The 14,174-nt window shown below is 38.9% G+C and overlaps 1 protein-coding gene across 4 annotated transcripts in view; it reads right to left on the bottom strand.

The window, feature by feature from the left end:
- The window catches only part of LOC109911887 (TCDD-inducible poly(ADP-ribose) polymerase), a 21,867-nt gene extending 8,211 nt beyond the window's left edge, over positions 1–13,656 (bottom strand). Inside the window, exons 1-5 of one of the 4 annotated variants that reach the window (XM_020511265.2) lie at positions 13,638–13,656; positions 12,971–13,063; positions 11,252–12,230; positions 1,212–1,377; positions 508–695 (exon numbers count right to left, since the gene is read on the bottom strand). In XM_020511265.2, the coding sequence (XP_020366854.1) occupies positions 508–695; positions 1,212–1,377; positions 11,252–12,195 (1,298 nt within the window). In that variant the 5' untranslated portion in view covers positions 12,196–12,230; positions 12,971–13,063; positions 13,638–13,656. Of the gene's footprint in view, positions 1–507; positions 696–1,211; positions 1,378–11,251; positions 12,231–12,932; positions 13,144–13,390; positions 13,472–13,592; positions 13,612–13,637 lie in introns of those variants that run through there. The other 3 variants (XM_048604297.1, XM_048604296.1, XM_020511268.2) reach the window with 3 other exon arrangements.
- Positions 13,657–14,174: the final 518 nt, after the last annotated feature.

Here is a 14,174-nt window from a genome sequence, read left to right as displayed (position 1 = left end):
AATAGCCACAATTTACCAATACTGAATAAAACTTTGACAACATTTGAGGTAAAGGCTACTAAAACATATCTGACTGTCATTCAAGTTATTTACTTAGCCTTGTTGAATATTTTGCAAATTTCACAGCTTTATAATATCAATTTAAGAAAAAAAGATATCAGCCTCCAAAATAAAACTGTCGCTGAGGCAGTATTGTCAGGGTGGTTTTACCTTCTGGTAATGTATCTACTGCATTTGGTCATAAAAATGATTTACACATCAGTAGCTATTAAATGTTTGATGGAATATTGAAATTGTGCTGATTCACATCAGTCATAGAGCCATGCTTTGTGAAGTCACTAAATGGATTAGTTTAGGAAGACTAAAGTTCCCCAAGCAAGGTAAATTTAATTCCAAAAATGTGTCCTCTTAAAAAGAGGTTTCCACTGGAATATGTAATTGTAGGTCATTGACTAACCTAGTCAGGCACTATTTCGTCCTGTCAAGTAAACTCAGTGCTCAACTTACTGTAAACAAGGTAACAGCATTACACGAGAGCGAAACAAGGGTCGTCGAGTGATTCGTCGCCGAGTGCCAAATACAGCATTCTGCTGAAAGCCCTCCATTAAATTCAGGATATATCTGTTTTGCTGCATAACGAAGCAGATCTCACTCATGCCGCGGGATGAGGCTTCCTCAATACACTGAACAACTGCCTAGAAATAACAAAATTAATACTTCTTTTCAATAATGAGAAACACTGAAATAGAAACCATTTTCTACATCGAACACTAGTTTTTTTAAAAAGTAGTCAGATTTTATTGAGTCATGTACCAAACTTCTGACACTTTTTATATCACAATATAAGCTTTTTGAGTGAAGGCTTGTTGTCTCACCTGCTTTACTGTTTCTATAAGCCGAACAATTTGTTGGAGTTTTTAAATTTATTCAAAATATTTCATCATTAACAGATTGAATATTTTCATTAGCAAAGGTTGTTTAATATGCCCATACAGAGGAACATGTTAAATAAAGAAATACCATGACTTTTAATTGCCCTTTTGGTACAATTTAGTTTCACACAGGAACAAAATAGTGAAGTAGAGTTTGCTACAATCTAAACATTTTAATGTTATTTTAAATTATGTAACAATTACAATTTTCAGGAATTTGATCCACTAGACATAATCTGCTTTACAGTGATTGGCTAGTATGACTGCAATTCATATTACCTCAGAATACTCTCTCCAGCCAAAGTGTTCCCTGCAATAGTACTTCCAAACTGTGTGGAATTGAGAGCTGGAATTTGCCAAGGAAACAGTGGACAATCTCCTCACTTGGTTGAAGTCTACATCATAAACGGTCATCAAGTTAAAATCCAGTGAGAAAACACGACCCCTGAGAACACAATAAAACAAAAAAAGGTTACCATCCCTAGGAATATTTTGTGTACTAATTAACAGTTACAAACAGGATTAGAATCAAAATCTTTGCAAAACTTGTAGAACAGAATACTTTTCATGGCAGTGATCTTAAAGTTCATTAAAATCCAGCCTACAAAATGCAGATTTTTTTTCTAAAGGAAGTTCCATAAACAAGCTAATGTTGTATAAAAGTGTAAACATTAAAAGAACATGATTGATTTAGTATGATGCATTCGGCTACATGAAAAATTACATTGCAAGACAACAAATAAAATCTTGAGACGAAACTGCAGCATCCAGCTGCTTTATGCCAGAGACCTGCAGATACTGGCTTCCAGGCTTTGGATTCTTTGACAACTGTATGTACATAGTTGTAGAGTTAAGTCATACCTTTGATGTCCTGAATGCAATTCTAAATAGTTGCACATGTAAGTTGAAAGATGGGCAGCAGTTTGAACCAGGCAGCCATGTTTTTCTGTACTGGTAAGCTGCAACATGCAAAACCTATAACCATCTGCAGTACAAATGTTCAACAGATAAAATCTGCTAGCAATAGCCTGTGACCATACTGTATGAAATACAAGTTGCTAACTGCTGAATATATAAAATTTGCTTATTGTTTCTACCAAGTTTCAGAAAGATGAAACAGTAAATCCCAGAAAAAAAAATAGGTTGAGTAAAACTATTTTATGAAGGTTAAATGTAGATGAAGATCATTCTATGTTTTCACTATTCGTGCCATCAAGGAAACATATTAGGGGGTGAAATTCGGCATGGGAAATAGCTCAAAAAACCAGAAGTAAATATTCTCTGTTCAAAGATTGGAATGAGCAAATCTCCTCCTCCCCAGGTTTTCATTTGGGTTGGTGCGCTCCTACTGCTGATCACTTATCTACAAATGGAAAATTAATCACTTTCCACTGCTAATAGGTGAGCAACTTCAGTGTCCACATTCTATTGCATACAAGATGGACTGGTTCTTTTAATGGACGTCTGACCAACAAGCCAATTCAGCAGATTGGATCTGGTCCTCGGGAAGAAGAAAAAAAAAGGTTGAAATTGCGAACGTCTGGAAGAAGTCATTGATAACACACCAGTACTTCATGTAAACATCAACCAACCATTCTTGGTCATGAATGAAGAGGATGCTTGGAGGTCATCTTGAGGCAGGAAAGCATGCCAAGAAAACCACTTTTCATTAGAATTAAAAAATTATTAACAACTGCTCTTCTGTTCCCTGAGCACTGATTGTTGTAATACTGCATTTGCACGTAGCAGAATAACGATGTGTAATAGTACATGAAGTCAAAGTATTTCAAGGAGATTTAAGAGGTAGAGGTAATCAAAAGGGCTTGGCCACCATACTAAATGAATGAAGTGCTTCCATCCATGTCTGAACAGGCAGTGAATTCATTTTGCAATGATTGCCTGTAAAGATCTTATCTAACCATTAGGCAAGACACAGGTGCTGAACAGAAGATGCACAAAAACTGACTCTAGAAAACTAGAACTTGACTGATTTCAGAAAGCAATTTATCAATATAACCTGACAATTGGAGTTTGTGGTGGAAGGCTAAACATACTAGCATGGGTAAAGGATTGATTACCAAAACAGGAAACAGTGTGGGCATAAGTGGGTCATTTTCAGGTTGACAAGACTTAAATGAGTGAACTATGACAGGGATCAGTGCTGGGCTCTCAACTATTTACAATCTACATCAATGTAGAATGCATAGGTTGGGCAAATGGAGGATAATCGTATGGAGATGGAAAAGTATGAAACTGTCCACTTTGGCAGAAAGAATACAAAAGTATGAATAACTTAAAATCAAGAGATTGCAGCACTGAGGTGCACAGGAATCCAGGTATCCTGTGCACGAATCATAAAAGGTCAGTATGCAGGTACAGCAAGTAACTAGGAATTCAAGTTTTAAACATTGTTGTTTATTAGAAGCATGGAATATACAAGTAGAGATTTTTTGGAACATTTATACAGGGCATTGGTGAGATTACATTTGGAGTACTATGGAGAGTTTTGGTCTGTTTTATGCTAGAAGTCATTCAGAGAAAGTTCACTTAATTGATTCTTGGAAGAGAATTATCTTAGTAGGAAATCTTGGACAGATTGGGTCTGTATCGACTGGAGTTTAGAAGAATGAGAGGTGATCTTGAAACACAAGATCCTGAGGAGACTTGACAGGCTAGATGCTGAAAGGACGATTTTCTTTATGGGCGATACTAGAATAAGGGAATACTGTTTTAAACTAAGAGGGCTTTTTCATGTCAGATGGAGTGAGGAGACCTTCTTGCTCTCAGAGGGTTATGAGTCTGAGAAACTCTTCCCTCAGAACAGTGGGAACAGAATCATTGATTTTTTTTAAAAAAGGCAGAGGTAACAGATTCTCATTTAACAAGGGAATTAAAGGTTATCAGAAGTAGGCAGTTGTGAAGTTGAGGCCACAAATCAGATCAGCCACGATCTTATTGAATAGTAGAGTAGGCAAGGCGCCAAATCACATGTACATTTGTATTTCACATGATCCACTCCATTTATTTCACTTCAGCAAACCAATATGAATCAGAATGGCTTCAAAAGAAGTTTTTCTATTTCTGCTCCTAGGTTTAACACTAAAAGCCGTAATAGAGGTAAATTTTCATCTATTTTGATAATGTAGTAAATGGCAAAAAATGAGATTCAACTGTTTTCTGGTGGAAGATTTTGCAAACTCACTTCTCTACGATGTTGAGAGCTGGGTAAGAATCCTGGTGTAGCATTCCTACCAACATCCCAGCTGACACACGAATTCAGCACAGTTTAGGAATATTTTTATTGTGAAAAAACACATTAACAACTTACTCAATGCTGATGTATAATTCAAACAAAGAAAGTAAGGCACATTGAACTCCCAATGAAATTTGCTTTATCTGAAACATATAATTGCTTTTGATGATCATTGGCCAATAAAGGTGAGTTAGCACCAGAGCAAATGCTGTCTTTGAGAAATCTTGAAGAAAAATAGCTTGAAAATTGCAAAGATTGCAAGGTTGCTTTTACGGCTATTAGGATACAGTTCAGAATTCATGCCTGTTCCAGAAACTTCACCTAATCAAACACTCCCCAGTGGAGACAACACCCCTTTAACCACAGTTATAGAATTGGGTGAAGGTTCGCTTATGCATGTAAAGACTTGAAAGCCTGTAATATTTTTCATGCCACAGACATCCCCATCACCACAAGACTATTGACTTAAAAAATGATGTTGCATTTTTTCTTCAAGGCAAGTCATAGTTATTTCAATATAATTCTGTAAAGTGCTGCAATGTCCTTCAGTCATCACATTTACAGCCACTGCTTCAAGCTTGCCTGATTCTCAGAAACAGAAAAAACTGTAACAGTCTCACACGGGTAGCTTCTAAAATGATTTGTTACATTTGCAAAAAAAAAAATTGATCTCATTTCAACCCTGATGAACAGCTTCCAAGAAACCCTCTTTCAACTTGGATTTAACAAGTCTTGCATGAGTCAAGTCTTTTCAGCTTTATTGCAACAATATTGGGAGAAATGAGAATAAATCATCAACTGACAGATGTTTGAACGATGACTGAGAGCAGAACATGTTGACTTTTACTGAATTTTTCTCTTATCATTTATGGTTGAAACCTTTACACTGGGATATTCCTGACTTTGCAAATATAATGTCTATAAAAAGGGAATTAGGACAAACTTACCATTTTATCATGAAGAAACACTAATTTGTAAAAACTTGGATACCAGTACATCTAATCTTAATGAATCATAAAGAATTCTGACATATCCGATACAAGAAAAGCCCACAATGAACCCAGTTAGTGAAGACACTGCCCATAGTGGAAGTTAACAGAGAAATGAGGAATGTCAGACATCCATTCATGGTGTATTGCACTAGTTTCTCAAATAGGGCATCACTAGTACGGTCACTCTGTCTAAACTAAGAAGGGAGACAATTAACCTAGTTTCACACTATTAAGCATTATCCAGTGATCTTCAATAGATTGGTTGTACATAAAGACAGATGAAGGCAAAATTATTTGGACGTTTTTGCTTTGTAGCGCATGTTAAAAATACTCATTAAATGAATAAGTCCCAATGGGTGTGAGGTATTGTGTAATCAGTGTACAATTGCTGCAGTATGATTCAAAGGTCTTGTTGCTGGGAGAAAATTGGAGGAAAAAAGAAGTCAGAAGAGGACATGAGGAAATTAACACAATAAATGATGCCACAATTTAAAAAAACCTATGAATCTAATTTTGAATTAGATCATTTCAAAGTTTACATAGACCATGACAACTGTATAGTCAGCATTTTGTTGCTTCTTACTGAGGTGTCTCAAGGTTATTTCTGTTCCTATGAGAAACAATAGAAACTTTAATAAGTCTTGTGTTGTCAGCTGTTTCTAACCAAACAAATTCTATTCACAATCATTCAGCCATTGTGACATTGTCAACCTGATGACATTAGCACTGCATACGCCATTAGAAAGCAGCCAGGTCACTGAAGCAAAGACAGTTATAGATCATGCATATTTCAAAAATATTCTACAGCAAAATTCAAAAGTAGGCTTCACAGAAATATTTATAATGTGAGCTCATTTAAAAAACTGTAAAAATACTGGGATTGCATATAGAACAGTTGTTTTGCAATCACTCTTTCTGCTCAAGTTAATGGAACAGTTCCTTCTTAGAAGGACGTAAAACAGACACTATTATGGTAAAATCTCAGTTTGTTCTAAATATTTAGCAACAACATTCTCCCTGCTTCCTCACTTTCTGTGCAACTGCCATCGTTAAGATTACCTAAATTTATTGAAAACTTGAGCCTGGTCAGAGGGTTGGTTGCATGCTTTAGCCCCACACTTGGGAGAGAAATGACACTCTCATGTTAATTCTTCAGTGACAGTTCTGAATGGGTGTGGTACATTGACAGAATTACTGTTCCGTAGACACTAAACCATGGTTCTGTCTGTCTGTTCTGATGACTGTTAAAAAGTCCTTATGGCACTACAAGAACAAAAGGAGTTCTTCCAGTGTTATAGTCAACATTTTTCAGTCAAGCACTGACTGATCATTCATTTCAAGGTTCATTTGTGGAGCAAGTGGCTGCTATGTTGTCATTTGTGCTTTATACAAAATTTTAAACACTGCATTCAGCTTTTGTCCAGACAAAAGTGGTATAAAAACTATGTAAAAAAGTTCAGAGCAGGGCTTAAATAATGACTTCCAGCTTAAAGAATCTTACTCAGACAAGTTGTATTTGTTTAAAACATGCAATTTCAAGCTGATTTTAAAGAGATAGACAAAATAGTTATTCGGCCTTAATTCTCTTTCTGATGATACACTGGGATGACAAGATTCTTATGCATAAATTACACAAAAAGGTACAGCAAGGTTACATGTCAAATAGGTTATTTTATCAGAGAACAGTTGATCTATGGACAAGTTGTCAACTCAGGTGAATGCTGATTCTCTGCATACATTCAGAAAACAACAAGCTGAACCATTTCCTGGACAGGAGAGAGGCCACATCTTATAAATGATAGATTGAATACCATGTAATAAAGTGTAGTAAGTCTGCTCTCCTGAATACACAGTTTGCTCAAAGAGAGTGTAGGAGAGAAATATTCCATATAAATCGCCACCAAATCCCCCCCCACCCCCACCCCTTGAACCCCAACCCATTCACCTTCCAAAATGGCTGTGGGGTTTTAGCTCTTTTACTTTTCCCCTGTATGATTGCTGGTGGGTAGTGTGTTAGAGAGTGTCTAATCCTGATACAACTGCATGGGAAGGGCTTGTTCAATCAGATAATGATAAATATTTATATAGTGTCTTTAACGTAGCAAGAGTTCCCAGCCATATAACAATGTATATTACAACAGATGACAAACTGATCAAGGAGCATCTTTAGGAGGAAATAGACAGAAAGAAAAATGCAGTGATTGAGGGAGAGAATTCAAGAGTTTGCAGCCTTAGTAACTGAACGTGTACTGCCAGTAGTACAGCAATCATGTCAGGAATGCTTGAGAGGTCAGAGTTAAGCAGAGGTAGATTGGAGGGTTGGGGTGCTGAAGATAATTAGGGACTTAACAGGCAGAGCAATCAAGGAATTTAAAATTAATAGTCGAAATTTAAAGCCGAGGTGTTATTTAACTGGGAACTATTCTATGTCACTGAGCATAGACTTGAGTGAGCATGAGTGAGCGAAATTCAATGCAAGCTGGAAAGACAACACCTCATTTTCCGCTTGGGGACCCTGCAGCCTTCCGGACTCAATATTAAGTTCAATAATTTTAGGGCCTAAACTCTCCCATGTCCCAGCCACCTACCCCACACACCAGGCCTTGTTACCACATAGCCTGCCACTACACACCCACTGTTGTTAGTCACTAATAGTCCCCATTAACAACTATTCACCCTCCCAGCCTAATCGTTATCAACTCCTTTGTCTGTCCAACTGTCTCTCTATTTAGGCTCTATCCTATCATTTACTCCCTACCCCATTCCCCTCCCCTTTTTTCTGCATATAGACTGATGTTTTCCCAGCCACTGTCAGTTCTGAGGAAGGGTCACCACACCCGAAATGTTAACTTTTTTTCCTTCACAGATGCTGCCAGACCTCCTGAGCTTTTCCAGCAACTTTGTTTTTGTTCTTGAGTAAGCATGGCTTGGTATGAATTAGAAGAGAGGTAATAGATTTTGGATGAGCTCAAGACTATTGGATTGAAAGAGAATTCAGGCAAAATTGGTCTTTCCCTTGTATTATCTTTTTCTATTTCTAAGAAATTAATTATATTAAGCACAGAATTTTTGCTATGAAAGGATCTATGTAAAGACAGATGTTGCTTATGATGGGTCAATTTGGTGTACCAATAGCATAACCAATGCTTAGTTATTTTTTTCAACAGTACAGCTTATTGCAAAGTGTTTGATCCTTCCTTCATATTTGTCAAGTTTAGTACAGTATAATGTAGAAAATATAGTAAAGTTTCCAAAATTCAGGAATTCACATCTACCTAGGCTTGTATTTGATCTTTTGAAATGGCTCAGAGCCATTCCCAGATGCCCTATTGAGGCCTTACACAGAAAGATAACATTCAGAATTCTAATTTGTTAGATACGAGCAATTGATGGGTTTAGTGATTCATACCGCAATTTCAAGCTCAGTTGTCCTCAGCATTTATTTTGCTTCTGCCTACACCACTGATCCACATGGCGACTGTGAAAGTGCTTTCCATTAAAAAAGATGTTTTTCTTTTTAACATACAAAACTGACAAAAGAAACAAAAAAACTTAGCAAAACTACATACATATATCAGTACAGATAATATCCTTAGAAGTGGACCATTCTGATTCAATTCTGTACATTTTCAAAAAGACAAGCAAGTTGTAATACAAGGATCTGCCAAGAGATTCCTCATTCACTATATCCTATTAGCCAAATATAAGCTGCATATGGTTACAATAAGGGTTAAGATATTTGTACTACTTCAGGCTCAAGAACATTGGTGAAATGTTTTGTATAACTTCCATGTCAAGGTCATTTCATTTTGCAGTGAACACACAATCTAAAAAAGCAATGTTCTGGTCCAGGTATTTATTCGAAATACCTGTCAGTCATTAACATACCGCTGTTCGGAAAAGGCTCAAAAATAAAAACACTCCATTGTGTGCACAATATGCAACTAATATTAGCAGCATTTAGAAGTGACTGCACTAGTATCTTAAACTGGTCACCAGCAACTAACAATGCATCACACTATGGGATGGAAAGGAGTTGGATTTTGTCTCCTACAAATCCCACCTGTAAAAAAGGAGATTTCAGGCAAGATTTTACCTCACCCATCAAAAATGTTGCCTTTTCAACAGTAAAACAAGCTATTTGTGTTCTTAGGAACTAATTTATCCAAAATTGTGTTCCGGTAATGTCTTGTCATTGAACCTAGTTTACTACTGTACTGATTCAAATACACTATCTCTAGTGCTGAATCACAACAGGTCCAGTCCACCTAATGTATAAAAATTACAATGCAAGCAGATGTGTGGCAATATCTATTTAAAAATTAAAGCAAATTGATAATTTGTTAACAAGGAAGTCTGAAGAATTCTAAAAAATGCAACTCAAGTCACTCAAAATACTAATCCTGGAGTTCATATTACACACAGATCAAAAATATAAATAATAAATATTTCTCCTGCAAAAAACTGCAATGCATCTATTGTGCCATCAGGATATGCAAGAATTTCAATGATTGAAAACTACTTTTATTTTCGGTTTTCATTACAATGCACAGTTATAATTGAAAACCATCCAACTATCCATGGCATTTTTAAGTATCAATATTAATCACAAAACAGTCACTCAAGATATTCCAACTAAATTAGATCAATCAATCTAAGAAGGCTTAAGTTTCATACCTCGCACCATGCTAAACAATTAGCATGGCCTGTAGATTACAGTATTGTTACATATATATTTACCACAAAGTGGCAGAAAGTAAATGTGCCCCCAGTAACTACACATGATTTATTACAAACTCAGCCCTCTGGAGCTGCTTCATGGAATTGCAGAAGGAGAGTAGGGTAAGAGATGTTGAATTATCCCAGTTGCTCTTTATGGATTTGAGTAGCCAGAATAAGAGCAATTTTGACAGACACCTAGGAGCAAGTCAGGTGTGTCCCTCCCAGTGATCAATTATGTGTGATACAAAGAAAGACAAAAACCAAGAGAATTGTGGATGCTACAAAAACAAAAACAGAAATTGCTGGAAAAGCTCAGCAGGTCTGACAGCATCTGTGAAGAAAAATCAGACTTAACACTTTGGGTCCAGATCTGAGGAAGGATCATCAGACCTGAAATGTTAACTGATTTCTCTTCAGAGGTGCTGCCAGGCCTGCTGAGCTTTTCAAGCATTTTCCGAAATCAAACAAAAACTCCACTTTAGCCTTCTCCTAATGGCAGTGAAGAAAAATTCCAGAGAATTATTCTCTAATGCTCAGAAGGGTCATTACAAGCCATCCAGTTACTAACAAGATACGATATATAAACAAGGTTCAAAGTAGAATGGTATGTGCTGGTATAGTACTGACAGCTGTACAAGACAGCACATTACATTCTAGAATTTTAAATCTGGAATGCATCACTCTATGCTTGCATACCATCACTTTTAAGCCATTTCTGTACAAGAATGATATGTTGATTTTATTTTTATGCAATTGCTGAAGGTCAGAACTATCAAAGTCAGTCAGGTAATCTACAAATACTTGTTTGAGTTATGCAGACATGTCTGATCAGTTGACTGCTGCTGGGTTGTACTCAACCTTTCTGCAAGGGAGGTGCTGAACAGGCAATTTCCTGTGTTCAAACAAATTTTCATTAAAGCTAGGTTACCCACAAATGATTAACAGCACTAACCAATAGTGTGGTAACCATGCAAGCAATGTGCAGCACTAACTTGTAAACAAGTATTTTGGAAAGGCGCAGCATGCTGTTATCTGCATCTTGTTACTAGGGAAACACAACATCACAACAAAACTGGGCTTCTCTTCACGCTGAAATTCAACAAACATTCAAGCCAGCTCCTTTGTGGGTGCCTCACCTTTATCAAAAAATCTTTTTAAAAATAATTGTATTTACTCAGACAGGTTTCCATGTATTTTTAAAAATAAAATCACAAGGAAATGATCAAATTCAAATGAAGGCACTTTTTTATTGCTGAATTCAAAACAGGCAACGAAAAGCAGCACGATTTTTAAGTGTTAAAAGAACTTTAAAACAAGATAAGCAATAAAGTTACCCTGCTTCTGTTACTTACTGGTATTGAAGTTTGACTTGGACATTTTCAGGATTGCAGTACAGTCTTTCTAAATGTTCTTGTGCATCATCAGACACTGCCTGCCAAGTCTGTGTTATTATATTTCTCAGCTGCCAATGATAGGGTAGAACTGTGTGATGTTTCAGACAGTCATTCCCATAAACACAAATTCCCTGCAAAAATTCGTCACATATTTCTATTCCATCTTCCTGATGGGTGTGATACTGTAACTGAGTCAAAAGATCAAAGACAAGGTCAATGGATGCCTCCTCGCTCTTATCCTGAAAAATGCCAGTCTTTGCATCTTTCTCAACTTTCACCTGGGGCAGCAGATCATGAGAGAGGGGGTTCTGACAGAAGTTGTCGACAGGAGGCTGGGCTGTGTTGTTACAGCACTCTGTGGTGATAGCATCTTGAGTGGAATAGCAAGTTGCGTTCTGGAATAGCGAGTGTGCAGCCGTGGAGATAATGGCTGATGCTTCTGTGGCAAAGGATCGATCAGCTGGGAGCCGAGTTTCCTGGCCATCGTGTTCCAGCGCCGGCAGCGGTCGCATCTGGCCAGGACTTCCCGCAGATGGCATTAGTGTGGAAACATCATTTCCTGACATCGGGCACGGTCGAGTTTCCTTCGAGTCTTTTTTCAAAGATTCAAACAAACCGGTCCGATTTTCTACACAGCTGCCGCAAAGTAACACCCCGTCGCCTAGTTTGTCCGACCGTAACAAGCTGGTGAGGATTAATCCGAGCGCTCGGTGATTCCTCACCTCCAACTTCCTCTGCGCGTGTTTCTTCTTGGGGAAAGTATTGAGGAGCGGCAGCACTTTGCAGGAGAGAGTCAGCTCGGAGGGGCAGGTACCCGCTGCAGATCTGGAGCACTCCAGCTCAGTGAGAGGCTGCCTGGCGCCGGCTGCCCGTAGCCCACACACATGTAAACTCTTCTCCATACTGCGGTCACTGTGCACGATCCGGACTCACTGACCTGCTGACAGAAAGTCAGTCATTCAACAAGTTCGGCTACCCACCCCCTTCTCTGCCCTCTTCTCTCGGTTAAATGGTGTTCAGTTCAACTAGAGATTGGAATCTCAACTCCTCCCCAGGACCTGTTTTCCCCCACCCCCATCCCCTCAGGCACGTAGGGCGAGCTCCCAACAATGCTCAGGATAATTAATCCCAAACCTCGGACGTGCAGAGTGGATGCTCCCAGGAGCAACTACGTGAAGGCGGGCGGGGAATTGCTGAAGGAGTTCGGGGCGGTTCAGGAATTGGGCGGTTACTCACACAGTCCAGTTCAGCAGTTTCGCAGCAAATCGCCTTGAACTTCCCTGCACCAAGAGCTTCAGCAAAACAAAACTGAACAGACCCAGCAACTAATGACCCGCTGCTGAAAGTAAGACTCGGTCGAGTGCTGATTTAAAAACTCTCTATATATACACGGGGCGCTGACTCTAAACCGTGTACACCGACAGGAATCCCAATCTGATTTCAGAAATCAGAAATATAAAGTGTTTAGCACCAAAGGCTGCAATGCAGGATGACAGACTTAAAATCCTGTCAATATCCACCCGTCACTAAAACCCAGCAAAAATCCTCCAGCACTGGGTGGAGGGAGGGAAGTGTTGGGGGGGAAGGGGGGGGGGAAGTTTGCTAACTTCAGAACTAAGGATTTTCCCTCAAAGTTCACCTGAGCAATTTGATGGAAGTGTCCGAGTTGAGTCCTACCTTGGCCCCGATCAGTTGAGCGTCACGCTGGGGGAGCGGAGCCGTTCGCTTCGGCCTTGGCAATGGAGTGAGGACCGCCGCTCTCATCAGGCACTGTGATCAAACGGGGACTGAGTTAGGACCTAGTTTAAGCCGAACCGGGAAGCGCAACATTCACCTCCCGTCACCGAGCTGCCGACCTTTAAGTAGCGACAGGGAGGTTTCGTCACTCGGAGGCTGGGCGGAGTCTCTCAGAGCCTGGCAAAGCCAAGCCGTGCGGAGGACTTTCATCTCTCGCTCTTTAGTTAGCCGGAAATAGCACAAGCTGCTGCTTATTTATTATGCCTCTCGTTGTGGCTGCGAATGTAAAACTGAACTATAAATAAAACGCGCCTTTTCTTTACACAACTGTTTTGTTTTTAAAGAGTTTGATAATGTTACCACTTGTTCTCCGAGGAATGGCCCGGTCTACAACAGACTAAAAGAAGCTGAGCTTGCTTTGCACAAATTCAACTCCACCACAGTTCTCCGCTCGGTCCTGCAAAATGTGGCAACACCGTATATTGCCCCCACCGCCCCCCCACCCCACACACACACACACACACACACAGAGACACACAGAGATCGAACTGCGCAAGCTAACCTATTCTTCGCCGTGAAATAAAAAGTTATTCCTTGTGGCACTTACTCGTGAAATATGAACGTTGTGGTCGATTTTAGGAGCATGAGTTTTTATTGTTATATGTTCGTCAAGACCGCCACGCTGAGAGGGAGTATGAGGTCAGTAGAATGTAGTGTGGCAATCGCAATCTCTTGAAATTGACATCTTCCAGGAAAACGCGACAGAAAAAAACTATTTCGCATTTATATTCCGCTGTAAAACGCTGTAATTAAAGTTAAGATAGTTTAGCGTGATTCAGGCCATGCAATTTTAGACGTAGCGACCAGAGTCAGGACTTGTTCTCTGTACATAAAGCTGTACTTGAGTAAAGGGAACATGGTTAATGGTTAAGAGGACTGTTAGGCACAACGTGAAAATATAGGTCAGTAAATGCGGGCAGATAGAAATCAGGGGAAATTTAATGCAATCAATTATAACGTGATATATTTTTGAAGGGGTAAATAGTGCAAGGTTGAAAGGGTAAATAGTGCAAGGTTACAGATGATAAACTTAGGATCCACATCTTATAAATGGGAGACATTTTAGCAAAGCTGTAAAAACATA

Source organism: Rhincodon typus, chromosome 13 (genome assembly GCF_021869965.1).
Source record: "Rhincodon typus isolate 14 chromosome 13, sRhiTyp1.1, whole genome shotgun sequence".
Classification (NCBI taxonomy): domain Eukaryota; kingdom Metazoa; phylum Chordata; class Chondrichthyes; order Orectolobiformes; family Rhincodontidae; genus Rhincodon; species Rhincodon typus.
Note: the sequence above shows the minus strand (reverse complement) of the source record. Positions and strands in the feature narration are given on the sequence as shown.